At 34.2% G+C, this 22,352-nt stretch overlaps 2 protein-coding genes and 1 long non-coding RNA gene across 3 annotated transcripts; all 3 read left to right on the top strand.

Moving 5' to 3' along the window:
- Nucleotides 1-308: 308 nt before the first annotated feature.
- On the top strand, nt 309-6,225 carry LOC113068783 (interferon-induced protein 44-like). Its single transcript, XM_026241638.1, has 7 exons — nt 309-751; nt 4,057-4,090; nt 4,544-4,751; nt 4,935-5,081; nt 5,421-5,595; nt 5,804-5,904; nt 5,991-6,225. Exons 1-7 carry the CDS (start codon nt 706-708, stop codon nt 6,162-6,164), a joined length of 885 nt encoding a protein of 294 aa, XP_026097423.1. The 5' UTR covers nt 309-705; the 3' UTR covers nt 6,165-6,225.
- Nucleotides 6,226-19,029: 12,804 nt separating this feature from the next.
- On the top strand, nt 19,030-19,855 carry LOC113068784 (uncharacterized). Its single transcript, XR_003279600.1, has 3 exons — nt 19,030-19,060; nt 19,323-19,530; nt 19,708-19,855. It is a non-coding gene; the product is annotated as an uncharacterized LOC113068784 (long non-coding RNA).
- A 74-nt stretch (nt 19,856-19,929) lies between these two features.
- On the top strand, nt 19,930-22,352 carry LOC113068730 (interferon-induced protein 44-like). The gene is made up of 4 exons (XM_026241556.1): nt 19,930-19,935; nt 20,193-20,367; nt 21,650-21,750; nt 21,832-22,352. Exons 1-4 carry the CDS (start codon nt 19,930-19,932, stop codon nt 22,003-22,005), a joined length of 456 nt encoding a protein of 151 aa, XP_026097341.1. The 3' UTR covers nt 22,006-22,352.

Raw genomic sequence — 22,352 nt, 5'->3', positions numbered from 1 at the left:
TGAAAAATAATTACTCAACTAAAGTATAGATACCCCAAATTTCTACTCAAGTACAGTAACGAAGTATTTGTACTTCGTTACTTGACACCTCTGCCTACAGGCGAGTATGATAACAATTGAGTTAAGTCGGCCTTATTCTCTTCAGTTTTATGAAGCTGTTGAGGAGAATGGTAGGTGGAAAATCTTTCTCCGGTCGTACAGAAATAAAATGTTGTCAGATATTTTATTTTCGACATCTCAGTAAACGTGCGATTGATGAGCTCAGCCTTTGTCTCTGTGTGGTCCTTTCCGGGAGGGTCGAGAGAACGAACCAGTAGAGAGGGGTTACACTTGCACCACACAGACTAACACAATGCATCTCACTGATTGCATGCACATCTGAGGCCAATTCACATGCTCTACAAAAGGCTGGCTCTCTTGCTCACCTGGACCGAGTGTTGTTAGCATTTAGTGCTTGAGAGAGCGTTAGCTACTCTGCAGAGCCATTTACCTTTCTGAGTTTCATTCTGTTTCTTAGCCTTAGTTCCATAATTCTAGTTCTTAGTTTTATTTCTACTATTCTAGTTTTTTTTCTTGTCTTAGCTTTAGCTTAATCTTTGTAGTTTCAACCCGTGCCTCAACCTTCTGCCTGTCTTAGTTTTACCTCTCTGGTCTTGCCCCTGTTGGAGATTGTCTGCCCCTTGCCTGATCATTGCCTGGATACAGATGGACTACTTGTGGTTCCTAATCCAACCCTTTAGAAGATCACCTGGTAAGACAGGCTAAGATCAGACACTGACAAACAGGAACAGGGGATACAAGACAAAGAGTGATGCATATAAAAGTAGAAAAGGTTAGTTTAATAAAATCACAATTCATTTTCATGCATTTCCTGATAAACCTAAAACACAATGCTTTGCAAAATTTGAAATACATAATATTGAATTTACATACACTGTCCTCAAAAGAGTTTTTTTTTTTTTTTGGAGTGTAGAGTAAAGCCTTACAATCCGTATCGATTTCATAAAATTGCAATGTTAAAGTTAAATAACAATGTTACCTTTATTAGAGATAACAAAACTCCCATATATATATTTTATCCAAAGCGACTTGCATTGCATTCAGGCTAACAATTTTCTATATTTTTAATATAGTTCAAATTTAAAATGGGAAATATAGTGTTTAATGTAGAACTTGACGACAATAATAACTGAGTATACAAAATAGAGGTGTGTGTGTGTGTGTGTATACATACATATATGTATATGTATATAGTAGAAGCTGGGTGTGCTCCTCAAGAGGACTATATTGTACATTTATTAAAGTCTTATATATTTTATATGTGCAGTTCTTCAAAGTACAGACATTTACATTTAGTAGAAAGGTAAGCAAAATAAATGTAGTAACTTAATACTGATCTTCATCATGTATACGTGCAAAAAAAGAAAAAAGGAACTTCTGCAGAGATTAATGTTCGCAATGAGCTCCTCTGCGCTCTCGAAAAGGTCGCTCAGTTCGGTCCATTAAGCCGCACAGATGACAACAGGTCAACGCAACGCGAACCAATGGCGTGTCTGTGCCCACCTAAAAATAGATGCGGAATTATTTTTTTTATAGTCTGAATAAAAAATGTTTACTAAACTTGTGCTATTGTTGTTTACTTAGAAAAAAAATAATAATGATTATATATATATATATATATATTTTAAAACAACCATGTTAAATTCATGTGTAAGTTACAAATATTTTAACTGACCCCTTGTTTACATGGTGACGTGTCATGATTGTCATGTGACACACCGCAGCCACAATAACAGAGCTGCGTTCAGCCCCGACAAAACGTTGCACAACGTTTTTTTAAACAGAAACGGTGGTGCATTGAACACACTGTTCTGATGACGCAAGAGTTGTAACTATGGCAGCTGAGAAGGCCATTCTTTGTGTTCTTTGTGAAGAATTTTTGGAGCCATCTATTTAGCCTCACATTCTGACTTTATTTGTAGTTCACACGGTTTTATTCTCCTGCATTTTCTTTCTCATTTTTAGGAAAAGCACTTAATTACCATTGTTTATTTATATAGGCTACCAAATGTCATACACTTGCAATGAAGCTAAAAATATAAACAATGACATATATTGATATCCTATATTTTTACAATAAAACTCAGGACAAACATGTCTTCTAATATCCTCAGTTGTTGCGTATACCGAGCTGCAACGAACACATTTGTACATTATTTTCCTTAAGCCATTGTGCGAGTTCACTTTAATACCGCGTGCTTTATAACTGCAGTTCTGACACACCCACCAAACAAGAGAAAACGCATCTCAAACCCTGGTGCACACCGTTTCCAGGAAACATGACGTTCAACACGGAAACCGTAGCAAAACGTTGCGCACCGTTTTGAACTTGAACATGCCCCAGATGTATCGCTATTCATTTCATTTTTTTAAATAAAAATATATTCACAAACATGCTTACCATGTCAACTATCTCATATTCCGATTCTTCGTTTAAAATCTTTATAAATTATCTCGATCTATATCAGAGACAGTTTTATATAACGAGATGAGCGCTGCAGTTCAGAGTCCTGTCAGCCGGATTTAACGTACAGCATTTGAATTCCAAAGTTTCTTCCGAAATACATGAAAGTAAGTGGATGTTGACCTGGGAGAAGAATAGAGTAAACTTTATTTTTCTGCAATGTGTGTCTGATATAATAATAAAACACGTCGGCAAATTACATTTGAATAGATAGTTTTTGCTGCTTCCATAGACATCAGTGTGTATTTTACAAACTACCAATGTATTTGTAACCCCCCACAAACTCACTCTACCCAGGGTTTACAGGTTCTCTACTGGACTAAATACTTTCAGTGGGACAGTATCCAAGAAAACACTCAAATACCCAAAACTCGGTAACTAATAATTTTATTATTTTACAATCATAATATTAAAACCCAGGGGGCAGCAAGTTAATGCAGACATAACAGTTTAAATTTAATTAAGAAGCAATGAATGATTCCAACGATGTTAACTTCCAGCATAATAAAGTAACAACCAACAGGATATACTCAGCACAAGATTTCAGTAGTTAGGTCTAAACCAACTACATTTTGACACGACCTGCAAATTACCACTAGGAGTATGGTTGGACGGAAGCAGCGCGACAAAAATACTATCCCATAATTTTGCAGAGTAATCTGACAATAAGTGTGGCACACCCAGATTTTCATATGCACACCCAGAGTCTCTTTTCTGGCTACACTACTGACACGAACACTTTAACATGTTCACATATCGCGCTTAAAACGCAAGGAAAACGCCTCCGGGCACTTGTGTTCATGAGGCGTCTGCCGTTGCTGAGCAATCGTGACCTGCTCTCTCCATGAAGACGCGGAAATTTCAGCAAAGGATAAATGGATTTGCAGCACTAAACATTGCTTGCAGTAGCTCTGCAACTAAATAAATTTAAAAATGGCAATCCATATACAGCTATGATCAGCTGTTCCTTCATCTTGGCTGAGCTCTCAACATCGTTACAGAAAAAAAATGAAGCTACATGACCTGCAGTGTGCTTGCGGCATTCTGAAAGTTGAGATGTTTTTAACTCGATGCTGTGCAGACGCGCCTGAAAAAACGAGCACGTCACTGTGTTGCTTCAGTTATGAACCCGCATACCGCGCACCTATATTTGAAATGACGAACTTGAGTGCGCAAAAGACACGATATGTCAACGGCCCTAATACCGCACTCTTTTGTCCCAATCTCAGTGTGTTTGGGGTGGCCATATGATAGAGTTCATCCCACCGAATTTCTAGGTAATTATACGAATGGTGTTTCAAGTAACCTGTCTTACATTTTTATGAGACTTACAAAAAAAAGGAGGCAAAAACACGCACATCAATCTAAAGTTGGCAACACCAAAGCTCCAAACGTATCAAACATTTATTGAAAAAAATTTGCAGATGGAGTAAAATCACATCACAAAAACACATCATATATTCTCAGAGCTTGAGATACTATTGTAAAACTGAATACTTTATTTGATATATATATATGTTGTTTTTTCACAGAACTGGTTGGAGCATGGAGACCATTTGACTGGGGGTAAGCTACATGTTCTAAGGTTATGTGGACATTGCATTTCTACAGTATTGAGGATATCTTATAGATAGTTGTCTGTTCAGCAATGTAGTAAAATTTATATTTGTAAAAAGCCCAAATACCATTATATTTAGGCCTAACTACTGTAAAATTCTATACATTGTCTAATACATATTTCTTTTGAATGCATCTGACTCCTTAAAAAAAAAAAGGATTTGAAAAGCTGATTTATTTATTTATTTATTTATTTAATTATTATTATTTGTTCCCTTTTGCTTGGAATTATTAAATGAACCATATCTCATTTAAAATATCAATCTATAAATGTATTTAAAATGGAGATTTGTACAAAATGAAAAATTGTAGAAATTGACAAAATTATTAAATGTTGGATCCAAATGTTTTTTATATAGTGTCATACATTATTTTAATTGCAGATAATTTTGTCTTTTGTAGACAGAAGGAAGCACTGAAAGAACGTCTAGAAAAGTTTACTCCGAGTAATCCAGATGTGACAAACATCAAGATCCTGTTGGCTGGACAAATTGGAGCAGGGAAGTCCAGCTTTATTAACTCTGTCCTTAGTGCCTTTCAGGGAGAAATTGTTAATGAAGCACTAGCTGATACTTCATCGTCAGGCGCCAGTCACAGTTTCACAACAAGAGTAAGCATTATTTGACTTCTATATTACACACACATGATAGCTGATAAGACTGTAGGAACATGATTTAAGAAAATATAGACAAATCATCCACCAAGCCAGACATTTGTTTTAAATCATAAGCATTGTGTGACATTTAAAAATATATAATTTAATATTGCCATTTCTCTTGGTCCCTACTTACAGCTGAGAACACACCGCATCAGAAGTGCAGATGCTGATTTGCCTTATGAATTATGTGACATAATAGGTTTAGAACCTGAAAAAATATCTGAGAGTCAAATAGATGACATTGTCAACACCATATATGGACGTGTGAAGGAGGGATATGAAGTAAGACATTCAATTAAAAGTTAAAGGGATCACTCACCCAAAAATGAAGATTCACAAAAGAAGATATTTTGAAGAATGCTGGTAACCAAACAGCTACTGGTTGTCATTGACTGGGATGTGAAAAACATGGTACACATTCTTCAAAATATTTTTTATTGTATTTAACAGAAGAAAGAAACGCATACAGGTTTGGATCAACTTGACCATGAGTAAATGATTACAAAATTTATTTTTGGGTGAACTATCCCTTTAACTGCATCCATTTACTTTAAAATTAACATTTGAATTTGCACAATATCTCTCACATTTATAGATTTTGTTTTCATTTCATGAATCTAGTTCAAGGAGAAACCTATCACTAGTGACGATGAACATTACAATGAAAACCCTTCACTGTCTGATCAAGCCTTCTGCCTAGTTTACGTCATAGATGCAAATACAATCCAAATCGCTGCAGATGATAAGATAATCACAGAGAAACTGAGGCTTATTCGCCGGACCATCAGTAAAAACGGTAAAACTTTCTATGATTTTTATCATTCTTTTTTTTTAAATACATTTCAACAATTAGATAAAGATGCTTTAAGTGAACCAATAAAAAATTTGATATTATCTGCCTTTGTTTTGGACAAGATGAGAGAAATGGAAAACACCGGTGTATATATTACAAAATGTAGATTTGTATCATTCAGATTAAAACACTTTCATCTTTCTCATTGCAGGGATTCCTCAAGTGATTGTGATGACTAAAGTGGATGAAGCAAGTCCTCTGGTCAATAATGATCTAAAGATGGTCTACAGAAGCAAGAAGATCAAAGAGAAGGTACTAAAGGTCATTTAATCATCTATACATGTTGTATGATGTTTTCTGTAGATTTACAAACAATTTTGCATTGTGTTTCTGTCCAGATGGAGTTGTGCAGTGCCACAGTCGGTGTTCCAATGAGCTACATCTTCCCAGTGAAGAACTATCATAATGAGATTGACACAAACGAAGATGTTGATGTCTTGATTCTCAAGGCATTTGATCAGATTGTGCGTTCTGCTGATGGAAGACTGAGGCTTGGTGCTTACAACGTATGAGTTTTCAGGACAAAAAACATAAATGATATCATTTAGAGTTGAATATTAAATTTACATACAATACTGAATGATTATTAAATAACCAAAAGTATATCATCATCTGAATCAAATTTCTTGTGAAACAATGTACAGGTTATAGCCAACATTTGATAATGATAAAAGTGACTCACACAGTATTATAAAATGCTAATTCCTAACATATTTAACATATTCAAATATGAAATTGTATATTCTGTCATTGCTCCTGCTGCACTGCCCTTTTCCTGTTAATGATAAAAAGTTTTCATGATTGAACCATGAAAGCTTTTGTCATAAAAACAGAGAAAATATGTCTTCATCACCAATACAAAAGTACAAAAAAGGTAGTAAAAGCCTAAACTATCTTAACATTTTAACACTGAAATCTGAAAATGAGTGATTGTAGGAACCACAAGACCTGAAAATCATTATAATTATTGAGATGACAAATGACAAAAACATATTATTATGTCAGGTGTGTGTGAGAGAAGAATGAAAAATCCTTCAGACCTTCACAAACAGAGCATCTTTTTTGTGAGCATCTGTTGTTGTTGTTGTCATGCTGAATTTAAGAATGGTCACCTAAAGTATAGAAGGTGGCTTTACCATTCCATCTCTGTCCCATTCCACACTTTAAGAAAAATGAACAAACAGGGAGAAAATAAAGTCTTACTGGTCAAAGATTTTGTCACACATGCTTCCAATACTAGTCAAAGATCTTTCAGCAGTGATGTATACTGTTCTGTCAAAATGCTTTCAAATGATAAGCATGTTATTTGAATTATTAGCATGGAATTCAAATATTTATTTAGAATAAAGAAAGAATAGAAATTGTTACTTTATCTTTCATTATATATAAATATAATTTATTTGTATATATTAAGAGTATATAATGTATAGATTAAATCTATTTTATAAGTATTCTGTATGAATATTTATGTGTATACAATATATTTTCTTTTTCACATTGTTACTGTTAATAAGAATATTGTTTTTATGTGACTTGTTAAAGATCAAATTATTATAATCAGTCAGATTATTGTCTTTTCCACCCATCTCTTGTGGGTTTCCATGGGAGACTCTGCAGGTGAATTGTGGTCTGTTTGTAGAGAGATTCCAGAATGTGTGTGTTTGTGTGAGGAGCGTTTCCCGATCATGCTGAGCCCATACAGGAGCGCCAGGATCAGTGAGCTCACAGATACACCATCACCATCCTGGATGTTCTCCGCTGATAAACCTCATCCATGGACACATCCTCTCACTGATGGATCTCAAGGGTCCTCACTTCATCCCACCGCTCACAGTTACCACAACAACCAATATAAACACACTACTCACATTGCATTTAATTATTCACAAGCATGAAATTATTACACGTTTATTTTAAAAAACACTTCAACAGGGGAAGTTTAAGACTTTATTTGCATGTTTACATTATTTTCATTACAGATAAGCAGATTCCATCCAACAATTCTTAGTTGCCTACTGTATTATTTAAAAAAAAATACAGTTGTAAAATACAATTGTAACTATACATTTGTTGTACAGAATTTAATTTATATTAATTTATAAAAACAAGAAGAAATTCTGCTGAACTGTAATGAAAATAATATAACAGGTACAAAACTGCCTTAAAATCCTGCATTTGTATGCAAAACATAATTTTAGATTTTTTCTTCTGATTCCTGGATTAAAATATAATAATGTTGAATACAACATTTATTTGTAAGATTTGTATTCAGAAAAAAAAAAACATTTCAATATTCTTAATGTTGTAACAATCTTGTTTATGTTGTCAGTTAAGTCAGATGTTCATGAGGTTTTTATGTTCTACATCGAAAGCATTAAGGTTTATTTGTTCCACTCCCTGTGTAATGTAAAAAGTGTACTCATTATAATTGTTGTAAATATTTGATACCATCAGTATTTAATGTCACATTTCAGCTCTTTTATGATTTTATATAAAGCACAAAACATTAACACAATATTAAATGAGCTCAGTCTCTGTCTAGACTCCAGTGTATGTGCCATTGTAATAGAAAGGTTTGTTTGAGACACAGTGACCTACGACCTCTGGAGTCCATCTCTGAATCTTCGGCAGGCCCTTCTCATCTGGTCGCACGATGACCGTGCTGCGGGACGCGAGTGAGGGGTCCTCGTCGAAAAAGTTGAAGGTACGCAGGAAGAATCCCACTGCGTTTCCTGGAGTCGCTGTGTTGGGAACAGGGGCGATTCTAAGATTTTCATTTTAGGGGGGCTCAGCCCCCAATAAGGGTATGATTAAAAAATTCTATTTTACTATTAGGGTAGGGTTGTATACTACTATCCTTATTGCAATCCACTATTCCATTGTATTCCCTGTATTTCATATATGGGAGTAGGAGTACTGACTGAGCCATATATAACACTGTAAAAAAAACTAATACAGTTTTTTAGATGTGACCAGTCACTGGAAAATTTTGAATTGGGAATGTAGATTTTTACAATAAAGACTTCCTGATTCAGTATTAGGACATTCATGTTTATCCTTTGATGATACCACTGCTTTTTCTTATGAAATGTACGTGGAAATTGGCAGAAAATTAAAACAACATAAGGGTTCAATGACTGCAATGAATCTTGGGAACACAGTGGTATTGTGTGTGTGTGTGAGGCTGTCTGTTCTATTCTCACCTGACTGTTGCTCATTTGCAGACCTACTCCCGCACAACAAAAAATTTTTGTATATCCATCTACAATGAAAAATAAATTATTATATTTTATTATATTTTATTATTATTATTATTATTAATTTTTAGCTTTTTAGCCTTTATAATCAACAATACGGTTGGTTATACATCAAGTCAGCCCCTGGAAATTTATTTCATTTCAAATCATTTAACTAACCAGCTAATATTCATTAAGAATATAGACAAAACCTGTATTAATGTAATTGTCTATTGGCAATATGTTTAATCTGTTCTATATTTATTTCTATTTATTAAAAATAACACCATTATCAATTTGCCACATCAATTACTTAAAAAAAAAAATCACAGATCCCTTTACTCTTACTCTAATATATGTCTCATGATACACTAATGATTCATTATTACTTAATACAAAATCATATTTAATAATACAAAACAAAATAACTCCACATGATGTTTCTCTCTCTGTGCCATTAAGTACTTTCAGACAATGATGTGTGTCTTTAATCATTTCTGTGAATGGCTGCATAATGTAATGCCGAAATACACAATAATATGTTTTGAATTTTGAAAAGTAAATTAAAATAAATCATGATCGTTTTCTAAAGTATGTTTTCATGGGTGATAATCGCTTCATTTTTGTTGGAAGAAAAAACAACTGTCACACTGTGATAAAGGCTGAAAGTGAAAGCAGCGAAGACGTATTGGTATTGGATGCGAGAACACACATATGGCGGGTGGAATGTGACAGGATTACCTGCCGAAGTCGACAGTCGTGTACTTTTGCGTGTCATAAGAGTACGTCGCCTCAACAGACGCGTGACAAGTACGCCGCCTCAACAGACGCGTGATCAGTACGCCGCCTCAACAGACGCGTGATCAGTACGCCGCCTCAACTGACGTCACCTCAACAGACGCGTGATAAGTAAACCGCCTCAACTGACTGTGACACAAAATACCTCAAATAGAGTTAAATTAAATAATTTTTTGGTTTTACATTATTTTACTACAAATTATACACCATCAACAGAGCTGAAAATTAGTTGTATTTTCACAATAACATCAACATAAATTCACACACATTAATTATTAAACATTATTCTGATTTGTGCCATTCTGAGGTTTTACTTTTGATATATTGGTTATGTTAATAATTTTACTTAACACTCTGTTACGGTTCTCAGTTTGTCCTGTTTTCAGAGTCATGTCGACCATAAAATGTGCATATCAACCATTGAGCTAAATAATTTTGGTCAATAGAAGGTAATGAAAAGGTATTTTAATAAAATTGTTAAAGAAGTGTATTAAAAATTCAGGTGCATTTTGAAACACTTTAAATTGGGCTGTCACTAACGATTATTTTGTTAAATGAGCAATCTACTGATGATTTTTTTTTTTTTTGTAATACAGAAAAGACTTGAAATATTTGCTTAAACTGTAAATCTTTAAAAGTAGACTTAAAATATCTGTAACGATGAGGCAATAATTGGTTTAAATAAAACATTAAAAGCGAGTAATCATATGGTTTCACTGAACACTGTTAAAAAACATAAAGGAATGTTCATCTAAACAATAAACGTATGTACAATATGTAATGTAAATGCCTATAGAGGGCGCCAGCAGCCTAAGTGATTGAGCAAGTTTGCATATTTAGATCTATATTGGATGTAATCTTGTGTTGGCGTTTTATATATTTCATATATATGAATGTTTTCAACATTTTAAGTCAACAGATGAACTTTGCAGATGAGTTTGTTGACTGAGCTGCAAGAGATGTGTTCCACATAACAGTGAAACAATGAATATTATTGGAAACATATAGGTACAATTCAGAAAAATGCAGGCTTTACAAAATGTTTAGCCACAAACTATGCTGATATAGCGAGAAATTCACTTCGACAAGAAATATCCACACATTGGAGGATAAAAAAAAAATCTTAAAGGATTTTTAAAATTAAAAATCTAAAGTCTCAAAGTCTTAAAGGAATGGGGATCTTCATGTTGATCAAACTTTTTTTTAGAATAATGTATGGAGACGCAAATATTTAGCATGTCCCTTAAATATGTAACTTTTGGCCTGTAGGATAAACAATGATTTCACTAAAATTTAACATTTAATATACAACTAATTTTTCAGTTTTATGGCATCCCTTTTCCAGTTACATTTTTTTTCCGTCTTTTTGCAATTGACATTATTTCAAGCCACTGTTTGTACTGCTTGCTCATTTTCAGAAATAAAAGTACAATTAGTAATGATAAATCAGCATTGCTGTGTTATTGTATGTTGTGAGAAGTTTTCTGTGTCTTAAATTCATTAATGACAAACGCATTTGAAGTTTTGGGTTATTACAATACTAATCTAAAAATGTGAATAAAATTCAGAGTACATTTTGATTGGTATCAAACATTTAATTTGAAGACTTAAAAGACAACGTCAAACATTTCGAATTCAACAGAAAAAAAAAAAAGAACAAGTATATATATATATATATATATATATATATATATATATATATATATATATATATATATGTATAAAAAACAGAACAAGCCTTTTGATGACAATGCCTTTTATATATATATATATATATATATATATATATATAAAAAAAACAGAACAAGCCTTAAATATATATATATATATATATATATATATATATATATGTGTATATATATATATATATATATATATATATATATATATATATATATATATATATATATATATATATAAAAAAAGGCATTGTCATCAAAAACATCCTAATATTTCAACATGAACAACCAAAATAAAAAAAAACTTCAGGCTAGACCAAAATGTGGGGACTGTACAATGCCCAAAATCATGTGGCTGCTGAAGCTATCATACGTGGCGTGTACTGGGAGCCTCAGAATTAGTCCACACGTATTTGCCTCTGGAAAAACTCTCTTCACACCGTTTACTGGGTCATGAAGGAATGCCAGTGTTTTGACACTTGTTTTGACAAGCAAAGGGCAATTGAAAGCCATTCATTTTACTGGATGAGGCCAACTGCTCATAAATTCCACCTAGGTCACACCTAAAGGACAAAATTTTGAGTCAGACTGTACTTGCATATTATTGAACCTTTGAATGATTCAAATGTATACAAAATACAATAAAAAAAATAACTTTAAAATGTAAAAAAAGTGTAAATAAGCAACAGCAATATCCAGAAATAAACAGGTGTAAATGTACAGGCCTACAACAAATATTTTTTTCTACAATCACATTCTGAACACTGAACATAAAAGCAATAACAAACTACCAAAAAATATGTGAAATACATGGTGTAAAACACATAAAATAATTATTCCATACACATTTTTTGAGTGAGTGAGAGTTAGAAAGGGAGAGAAAGCATTTGTGCCTGTGTCTCTCGGTCTCTCTCTCTCTCTCTCTGTGGGTGTGTGTTTGTGTGAGAGATAGAGAGTGAGAGAGAGGGAGTGAGAGAGGGCAAGAGAGAGTGCGTGGGTCTCTGTGTGAGTGTAAGTGTCTGTGCGTGTAAGAGAGAGAGAGAGAAGGTTGTAGAGAAAGTGTGAGTGAGAGAAAGAGGAAGAGAGGGCAAGTGTGCCTGGGTCTCTGTGTGAGTGTAAGTGTCTTTGTGTGTGTGTGTGTGTGTGTGTGTGTGAGTGAGTGAGTGTGAGAGAGGGAGAGAGCATGTGTGCACATGTGTCTCTGTCCGAGTGTGTGTAAGTGTTTTTTGATGAAAAAAAAAAAATAAATAAATTGTTGAATTTCCCATTCATTTTCCAAAGACAAGATTGATTAATTTTTTTATTATTTTTTTTTACACACCTTCAGAACAACCGAATCAAGGCCAGTTTTTTGTGTATGTATAGATACATAGATAGATAGATAGATAGATAGATAAATAATGTAAGAAAAGTCACAAAATTGTATTCCTCTGAGATGAAGGGAACCCTTTTTTTAACTAATGAAAAGTCGATTGGGGTCATATTGACACCCAGGAAAGATTGAGGGTTAAACACTTTACCAGCGAACTACACTTTGAAAATATTTCTGTCAGAACACATCCGCTTATCTGATAAAAATGAATGTATCAAAATATTTTTAAATGTAATACCACTTTATGAAAACACCTATTGTAAACGTACCTGGATGTAAGAGTCATCATTTTGTCACACAGAGTAGGCTACAATATCCTTTGTCTGACACATCCATTTCAAGTCAGTCAGTCTGTATTAATGAACAGGTGACCTGAATCAGGTGTGTTTAATTAAGGAGACATGCATATTGTGCAGTGATGGGGGTCCTCCAGGAATGTTCTTAAGAACCATTGTGCTGTCTGCATACATTTACAAAATAACAAGAATGTGTTTGCTAATTATATATTGTAGTTTACTTTATATCATAATAGGCTACTATTTGTCTATTCTTTTTTTTTTAAGTTCTGTGCTTCAGAGATAAATTGTGTTACTATGTATATTGATGTGCTTAAAAAATTTTATTAATTGTTTGGCAAATGCAGGTGTGTTTGACTAGGGTTGGAGCTAATTCTGCATGCCAGGTGCACTCCATTCATTGGTTATCCCTAGGCCTGGTTCTTAGTCCTGGTCATGTGGACCCTCTGCTATGCACATTTTGCATGTCTCTCTTATTTAACACTCCCGATTCAGTTCATTAGCTTGGTAAAAGAGAGCTCCGTGAACTGAACTGAGTGTGTAAGATAAGGGAGATATAAAAATTAAAGACAAATGGGGTCTTCCAGACTTTTACCAGTGATAGATGCAAAAAGCTAACATTTCTCATTGGATGGGGGTTTATCAGGTATGGGTAACTGGAATGTGTGAGGGTACACAGACATGGAGGCTTTATATTGGCATTGTACAGAGATGCATACTGCCATCAAGATTACATCTTTCATGAGAAGTCCATGGTTATTAGACCAAGACAATTCCAGCTCTCATTCTGCATGTGCTACAGAAGCACGGTAGACAGAGTGAATGTTCAGTCCAGATCTGTCTGAATATTGAACATGTGTGACCGATCATGAAAAGGACATTCAGGCAATGATGACCACAGACTGATGAGCAGCTGAAGAAGAAACAATTATTATCCTCGATTTACAAACAATTGAACACTGAAATTAAAAGGAAAGTTGACGTGACACAGTGTGAAACGTGTTTCTGTCCCATTTATCTTATATTTACAGATTACTGTTTATTTAGTCAGTGAAAACATTGAAAATTTTGTTTGCAGTTTTGTCAATCAAATAAATATTAAATATGGGTTTCTATTTAATCCTATCGAGATGTTTTATGTCTTGAGGTCTATAAAAGTTAAAAATAATAATGATAAATATAAATTTCAAAGCATTCTATGTACTGTAATTATAAACTATACTGTCAGTTTACCATAGTTATCCAAATTAAGTAAATCATTCGCGTTTTTTTTTCAATTCATAAGAATAAAAACTTCTTATATTTGGGTTAAAATCAATCCCATGGCGTCATCTAGTGGACAACATTAATATCACTGCCTTAGCGTCCCAAATATGATAAATTAATAAAATTAAGCATGTTTGCTTAGAACGACTTTGTTCTCGATGCCATTTAATGTTTAAGATCGAATGTCTAATGAATATCTATTATAAATACAACTTTATTTCTGTTAAAATTACACTCTTCTATGTCAAGATCACAAGGAAACAAGAAAGAAATGTAATTCAAGCAGAAATCATGCATTTCCTCTCAGTTTTTCCCTACTGTTTGTAGCATCCAAGCAAACTGAACATTAATGTGCTTGTACTTCACTTCAACACCAACTTAACAGATAAACATAATTTATCAAACATAAAATAGACTTTATGCAGTTATTATTATGCACTGTTACCACGTTTTGGGAAATATCTTAAAAACAACCTGTTACAAATGCATCTACTGTAATGCAAACCTTACATTTCGTGTAAAGCGAAGTATACTGAGACGATGTATATATCAGGCGTCTTGTGAGGCGGCGTATATTGAGACGGCGTATATATCAGGCGTCTTGTGAGGCGGCGTATATTGAGACGGCGTATATATCAGGTGTCATCTAAGGCAACGTAGCTAGGTTCAGACGTACTGAGAACACGTACTATTTTTGTTAAATTTCTTACGTACGCCGTCGTCACGTCGCCGCCTATGATTGGTTCCAACAGTGACGTCGCCGCGACGTCGCCGCGGGTCTGTCGTCTGCCCTCCCATTCAATCCCATTCAAAAATGAACACGGACTGACGGCGACGGAAGGGTCGACTGCTCCTTCTCCTTCTCCTGCTAAGGCCTTAGATGTGTCACAAAATGCACGCCATACACACACACCACACACACACACGCACACGCACACACACACGCGCACACGCACACACACACACACACACACTTTGTACTCTCTGATGTTCGCTCTGCTCGGCGCCCCTGTGGATTGAAAAACGCGCTGAATCCGTGCAGACTCAGATAAGGGGAGGAGCCGGAACTTGATGCAGCTTGCCACCGTTTTAAATGAGTTTTTAAAGGGGACTGAAGCGATCACTAATTAATTAATCAAATAATTTTTGGGCTGAAGCCCCCCTAAAAAGGGCCTAGCGACGCCCCTGGTTGGGAATATCTTCAGAATGAGGAATGTGTAAGAATCCCATCGTCACCCAAGCAACCAAATCCTGTGGAAAAAAATAAATAAATAAATAATAAATATATAGTATATTAATATAATAAAATTTTAATCCTGTGCAATTTACACGTTCTGCATTATAAAATACATTTCCAAGTTGCAAGTGCAGTTAAACCGTTTATCAGGAACAATCAAAGCTGACTTTCAAAGCTGAGTTTTAAGCATCATTACTCCATTCAGAAATGCTTCTTATATTCTGATTTGCTACTGAAAAAAAAAACATTTATTATTTATATTGTTATTATTATTTTTAATTTGAAAAAAAGAGCTGACAATATATACTTTTTGATGAATTGAAAGAACAGCATAATTTGTAACGTGATTTTTGTATTTATGATCACGTGTGTGCTAAATAAAAGCTTTAATTTCTTTATATACCGACTTTAAGCTTTTGAATGGTATAGTGTATATTGTTACAGTTGGTGTAAGACTGGAGTAATGATGCTGAAAATGTAGCTTTGATCACAGGAATAAATTAAATTGTAAAATATATTCAAATAGAAAGCAGAAAAAAATCTCTATTTTTTCTATTAATTTTCCATTAAAGTTTCCTCTCTCCCTTCTCACTAATGCTATTCTTTCAGCCAAAACGAGAATGAAATCCGGACCAGAAAACACAAGTTTTGATGGATGTACAAAATAATATGAGGAAGTCAAGAATCACAACAAAGAGAGAGAGAAACACTGACATGAAACATGGATCCAAATAAATTCACGATTACAGTAAGATTTGTCTGTGTTCATCAGCCAATTTCTAGTATTTTTAAAGAACAATGTATAAAAAAAAAACTAAAATAAAATAGCATCACATAAATCTAGAAATAAATCTCTTTCTATTATAAGCTGAGTGCAGATCAGATCATAATCAGATTTTTAAATTAAAAGCAGAGAAATTAAAAGATTAAAATGTCTTAAACCTGGAAATGAGTATCTTCTTGTGTATAAAATATTATGTCTTTCGTTACTTTTTAATAAGTGTGCCTCAACAGTTACCAGTCAATAAATCAGATCAACAGGTATATTCGAAATAGCTATGCATGTTTGGACACACATGAGGAGAACACCCTTATGGTCATGTGATTTATGAAAATATGCAGTTTAATGGCAATGTAATTACTTTCTATTTGAACACTCAGAGCTGACTGATTATAAACTAAACTTTGTGCACAAGTCAGAGGTGAAATTATTTTTATTTATTTTTTTTTTTTTATTTTGGTGTTCTGGTTAACAGTTTTCACTACAGTAGGGTTGGATTGCGAAATCTTACACTCATCCAGGGCATCCTATACAACAGGGGTGTCGCAACTCGGTTTTGGAGATCAGCAGTCCTGTAGAGTTTAGCTCCAACTTGCCTCAACACACCTTGATTAGCTTGTTCAGATGTGTTTAATTGGGATTGGAGCTAATGTCTAAATGTCTAAATTAGTACAATATGTTTATAAAAAAATAATACTGAACACGTTATTGTATTATTATGTCTCATATTTTTGTAGTGTTGTCTGCACTAGCTCCATCCTTTACTATAATTTGATGAGAACATCTGTCTGCGAAATATATCAATGCACCTTTACAATAGATAATAATGATGTCCTTTAATGTAATAATGGAATGCTACTGATTTTGCTACTAACATTTGCTTGCAGTTTAATACTTTCCTAAACTAAGACAAAAAAATAGTAGCCTATTTACAGATGAAACTGACCTGCACTTGATGGTCAGTAATTTCGCTATATTTCACTGCTGCGTCTGGTCACTTGAGTGCCACAGAATATTGATTATACTGTCTTAAACCGTTTGATGGGAGATAATATAAAATAATAATGATATAACAAAAAATAAAAAAATAAAAAAGTAAAACTGGGCAGCAGGTCAAATGAGATGCCAGGAAACAGGGAATTCTCTGTGTGCTCAGGATGGCCAGTCCGGGCCTGCCTCTGAAACAACTGGAGAGCACAAACATTTTCCTTTCCAATCTGTTATTTATGGTGAAACTGAAAGTAAGACCTGCACGTATAAATATACCTTCTAATGAGAGCTGCTTTCACATCACACCTGCACATCCTTCAGCAGTACAAGACAGTAAAGATAGTTCTATGATTCTTCTTATAACTCTGTTAGCACAACAAAAGATTGCAAATGGGATCAGGTGAATCAAAACCAGCTGGAGGTCAGTACTGCATTGAATAATGGGATTGTTTCTGACTATGATAACTGATATGCATCTTTTAACTTATTTACATTTTAAATCTATTTAATCAAATTTGATAAATTCCTAAAATGCATCAGTTTAACAAAATTAACTTACAATATTCTGAATGAATAGACTGCATTTAAAAGTCTGTTTGAATGACGTTATTGGGTCTGCTTGGATCCTGTAGTCACTCTCAGGTGTATTAGAATACAGTGACCAGGCAAGGACTGAATTTCTTTAGCAGTATGGCATATGGTTGTAGTTGTGAAATAGAAATAAACAAATTAAATAATAGCAAATAATTAAAGTATTGTAATGATAATTACACTCACATAAATTATCTAATGAATGTAATATACAGAAGTGGTGTGACAGAAAGGGCGTCGGCTTGAGTGCTGGAAATGTTACGCACCTCACCATACTGTGAAGATGTGTCCTGACACGACGGGACAAAACCAATAAAATCCATTATAAACGAGGCTTGTGCTGCATCCAGTGGGGACATAATTACTTATTACAATGACTTATACTGTCTTTACGCATTGCATTGCGTATTGCGCTGCGTAAACATAAACCATGTCTCCCTTTGTGATCTGAGAAATGACTAACAACAAGCACTACTCTACACTGCTTAAAACTCGCTTTTCAATCATCAGTGGCAAATCTTTTACACATGTAAATGTACTTACAGACTGTGAGTCGGGAGCGCCGGACTGTCCTTACAAAGTTGGAATTGCCCCACTTTATAGAAACTGACACCTGCATTGTAGGCTATTCTTCCAGGAAACCGTCCTCATCCTCTGTAAAATGCGCAGTACAGTCTTGACACAACGAATAGGCTTAACTTTTATAAAGAATATCTCTTTGTATTTGACACTTTAGTCTTTGCAACTTCACAGATCTTCTTAAGGCACCAAAAACTTGTAATACTCCCATGAATATTAAATCATATCATATGATCCCTTTAAAAAAAGTTACAAGACACTAAACTAAAAGATCTCTGAAAATCAGTTTCATAAATGATGCATAAAGTTTATGCATCAACGTTTTTAAAACATTATTAAAGCCAAAAACTTTGAACAAAGGTTATATTAATGTTACTATAAGTACATTTTTAAGTTTGAGAGATCCTTGTCAGAATGTTAGCCAAAGTTCTGAGAATGATCTGTTAGATGGGATAGATACATTCTCAGACTCAGAGACTGATATAATACCAATTTATTGTTAAACTGAATTGTTTATTTGGTCTTTATGTATTTTGTTTTTCTTCACAGTACTGGATGAAGCATGGAGAACATTTGACTGGAGGTACGCTACATAAACAGCTTACCTAGGTAAGCCACATATATATATATATATATATATATATATATATATCATTTTTTTTTTGTAAATTTACTAAAATAGTACATATTGGCTGAATAAATAACTCCCAAAAAATAATTCTCAAACAGAAAGATCCAAATGTTTTTTTTTTTCTTCTTCATTTATTATATATTATTTTTATTTATTAAGTGTGCAGATATTTGCAGAAAATTTTGCAGAAAATTTTGTCTCCTGTCTTTTGTAGACAGAAGGAAGCGCTGAAAGAACGTCTAGAAAAGTTTACTCCGAGTAATCCAGAGGTGACAAACATCAAGATCCTGGTGGCTGGACAAATTGGAGCAGGGAAGTCCAGCTTTATTAACTCTGTCCTTAGTGCCTTTCAAGGAAAAATAGTTAATGAAGCACTAGCTGATGTTTCGGAATCAGGCCCCACTCGCAGTTTCACAACAAGAGTAAGCATTATTTGACTTCTGTATAGCACACACAATAGCTGCAAAGACTGTAGGAATGTGATTCTAAGAAATATAGACAAATCATCAACCAACCCAGACATTTGTATAAATCATACGTATTGTGTGATATTTAAAAATATATATTGCCATTTGTCTCTGTCTTTTTTTTTCTTACAGCTGAGAACATACCGCATCAGAAGTGCAGATGCAGATTTGCCTTTTGAATTCTGTGACATAAAAGGTTTAGAACCTGAAAAAATATCTGAGTGTCAACCAGATGACATTGTCCACACCATATATGGACATGTGAAGGAGGGATATAAAGTAAGACATTCAATTAAAAGTTAAAGGGATCATTCACCCAAAAATGAAAATTCACAAAAGAAGATATTTTGAAGAATGCTGGTAACCAAACAGTTGCTGGCAGCCATTGACTAGAATGCTAAAAACATGGTACACATTCTTCCGAATATTTCCTGTTGTATTTAACAGAAGAAAGAAACTCACACAAGTTTGGCACAGCTTGAGCATGAGTAAACGATGAAAACATTTATTGTGGGGTGAACTATCCCATTGACTACATTCATTTGATTAAAAATTAACATTTGAATGTGCACAATATATTCCAATTTTTATATTTTGTTTTTATTTCATAAAACTAGTTCGAGGAGAAATCACTCACTAGTGACGATGAGCATTACAATGAAAACCTTTCACTGTCTGATCAAGCCTTCTGCCTAGTTTACGTCATAGATGCAAGTACAATCCAACTCGCTGCAGAAGATAAGATAATTACTGAGAAATTGAAACTCATTCGCCGGACCATCAGTGATAACGGTAAAAATGTATATGATTTTTATATTTCTTATGCACAACACTGTAACACATAAAAGCTCCCACATTCCACATAAAGACTAGTTTGGCTTATGTACATATTTGAAATGCATTTCAACAACAACAAATATGATTTAAGTGAACCAATAAAAAAGAGAAAAAAAAACAATATTTTTTGCCTTTGTTTTGTACAAGATGAGAGAAATAGAAAAAAAGGGAATACAGGTGCATCTCAGTAAATTAAAATGTTGTGGAAAAGTTAATTTATTTGTTGCTCCCATTATGGTTGAATCACAGGACCAGATGCCAGTTGCCTTGTCTCAACAACTAATCTCAACAAATTAGAATATGGTCACATGCCAATCAGCTAATTAACTCAAAACACCTGCAAAGGTTTCCTGAGCCTTCAAAATGGTCTCTCAGTTTGGTTCACTAGGCTACACAATCATGGGGAAGACTGCTGATCTGACAGTTATCCAGAAGACAATCATTGACACCCTTCACAAGGAGGGTAAGCCACAAACAAAGAAAAAAGAAGCTTCACAGAGTGCTGTATCCAAGCATGTTAACAGAAAGTTGACTGGAAGGAAAAAGTGTGGAAGAAAAAGATGCACAATCAACCGAGAGAACCGCAGCCTTATGAGGATTGTCAAGCAAACTGGATTCAAGAATTTGAGCAAACTTCAAAAGGAATGGACTGAGGCTGGGGTCAAGGCATCAGGACCCACCACACACGTGTCAAGGAATTTGGATACATGTGTCATATTCCTCTTGCTTAGCCACTCCTGAGGCCTCTTACCTGGGCTAAGGAGAAGAAGGATTGGACTATTGTCCAGTAGTCCAAAGTCCTCTTTTCAGATGAGAGCAAGTTTTGTATTTCCAAACAATGCAGATTATGTGAAGGCCACTGTCAAATAAACCTGGGCTTCAAGACCACCTGAGCAGTGCCATAAACTGATCACCTCCATGCCACGCCAAATTGAGGCAGTAATTAAAGCACAAGGAGCCCCTACCAAGTACTGAGTACATGTACAGTAAATTAACATACTTTCCAGAAGGCCAACAATTCACTAAAAAAAATTGTATTGGTCTTATGAAATATTCTAATTTGTTCAGTCTGTGTGCATTTAATTTATTTAATACAATGGTTTCACAATTTTAATTTAATTACTGAAATAAATGAACTTTTCCTCAACATTCTAATTTATTGAGATGCACCTGTATATAACAAAATGTAGAGATTTTTATAATTTGGAGGAAAACACTTTAATCTTTCTCATTGCAGGGATTCCTCAAGTGATTGTCATGTCTAAAGTGGATGAAGCATGTCCTCTGGTCAAAAATGATCTAAAAATGGTCTACAGAAGCAAGAAGATCAAAGAGAGGGTACTATATGTAATTTTAATCATCTATACATGTTGCATGTTTTCTATAGTTTTACAAAATCTATTTTGTGTTTCTGTCCAGATGGAGTTGTGCAGTGCCAAAGTGGGTGTTCCAATGAGCTACATCTTCCCAGTGAAGAACTATCATTATGAGATTGACACAAATGATGATGTTGATGTTTTGATTCTCAAGGCATTAGATCAGATTGTGCGTTCTGCTGATGCAAGACAGAGGCGTGGTGCTTCTAATGAATGAGTTTTGGGGACAAAAACCAACATTAATAACATTTAGAATTTAATGAATATTAAATGGCCAAAAGTATATCATCATCTGAATTAAGACACATTCCATGTGCAACAGGTTATGTACAGGTTATAGCCAACATTTGATAATGATAAAAGTGACCCACACATACACACAGTATTAGAAATTGCTACACAAATTCGTTTTCATCTTGATTGACTTGAACACGAGCTCAACAACAAAAAATTCAAAATGTGCGTGCGTGTGTGTGTGTGTGTGTGTGTGTGTAATTATGTAATGAACAAAAAAAAGCTCAAAACGTTTTTCTAAATTAGCTTATGAAATATAATCATTATGTC

This window comes from Carassius auratus, linkage group LG49B (genome assembly GCF_003368295.1).
Source record: "Carassius auratus strain Wakin linkage group LG49B, ASM336829v1, whole genome shotgun sequence".
NCBI lineage: Eukaryota > Metazoa > Chordata > Actinopteri > Cypriniformes > Cyprinidae > Carassius > Carassius auratus.
Note: the sequence above shows the minus strand (reverse complement) of the source record. Positions and strands in the feature narration are given on the sequence as shown.

Coding starts and splice junctions, on each gene's coding strand:
- LOC113068783 (XM_026241638.1), top strand. CDS start 706: ATGGACTACTTGTGGTTCCTAATCCAACCCTTTAGAAGATCACCTG. Junction 752..4,056: donor ACCCTTTAGAAGATCACCTG/GTAAGACAGGCT, acceptor GTTTTTTCACAG/AACTGGTTGGAGCATGGAGA. Junction 4,091..4,543: donor TGGAGACCATTTGACTGGGG/GTAAGCTACATG, acceptor TGTCTTTTGTAG/ACAGAAGGAAGCACTGAAAG.
- LOC113068730 (XM_026241556.1), top strand. Junction 20,368..21,649: donor CCGGACCATCAGTGATAACG/GTAAAAATGTAT, acceptor TTCTCATTGCAG/GGATTCCTCAAGTGATTGTC. Junction 21,751..21,831: donor GCAAGAAGATCAAAGAGAGG/GTACTATATGTA, acceptor GTTTCTGTCCAG/ATGGAGTTGTGCAGTGCCAA.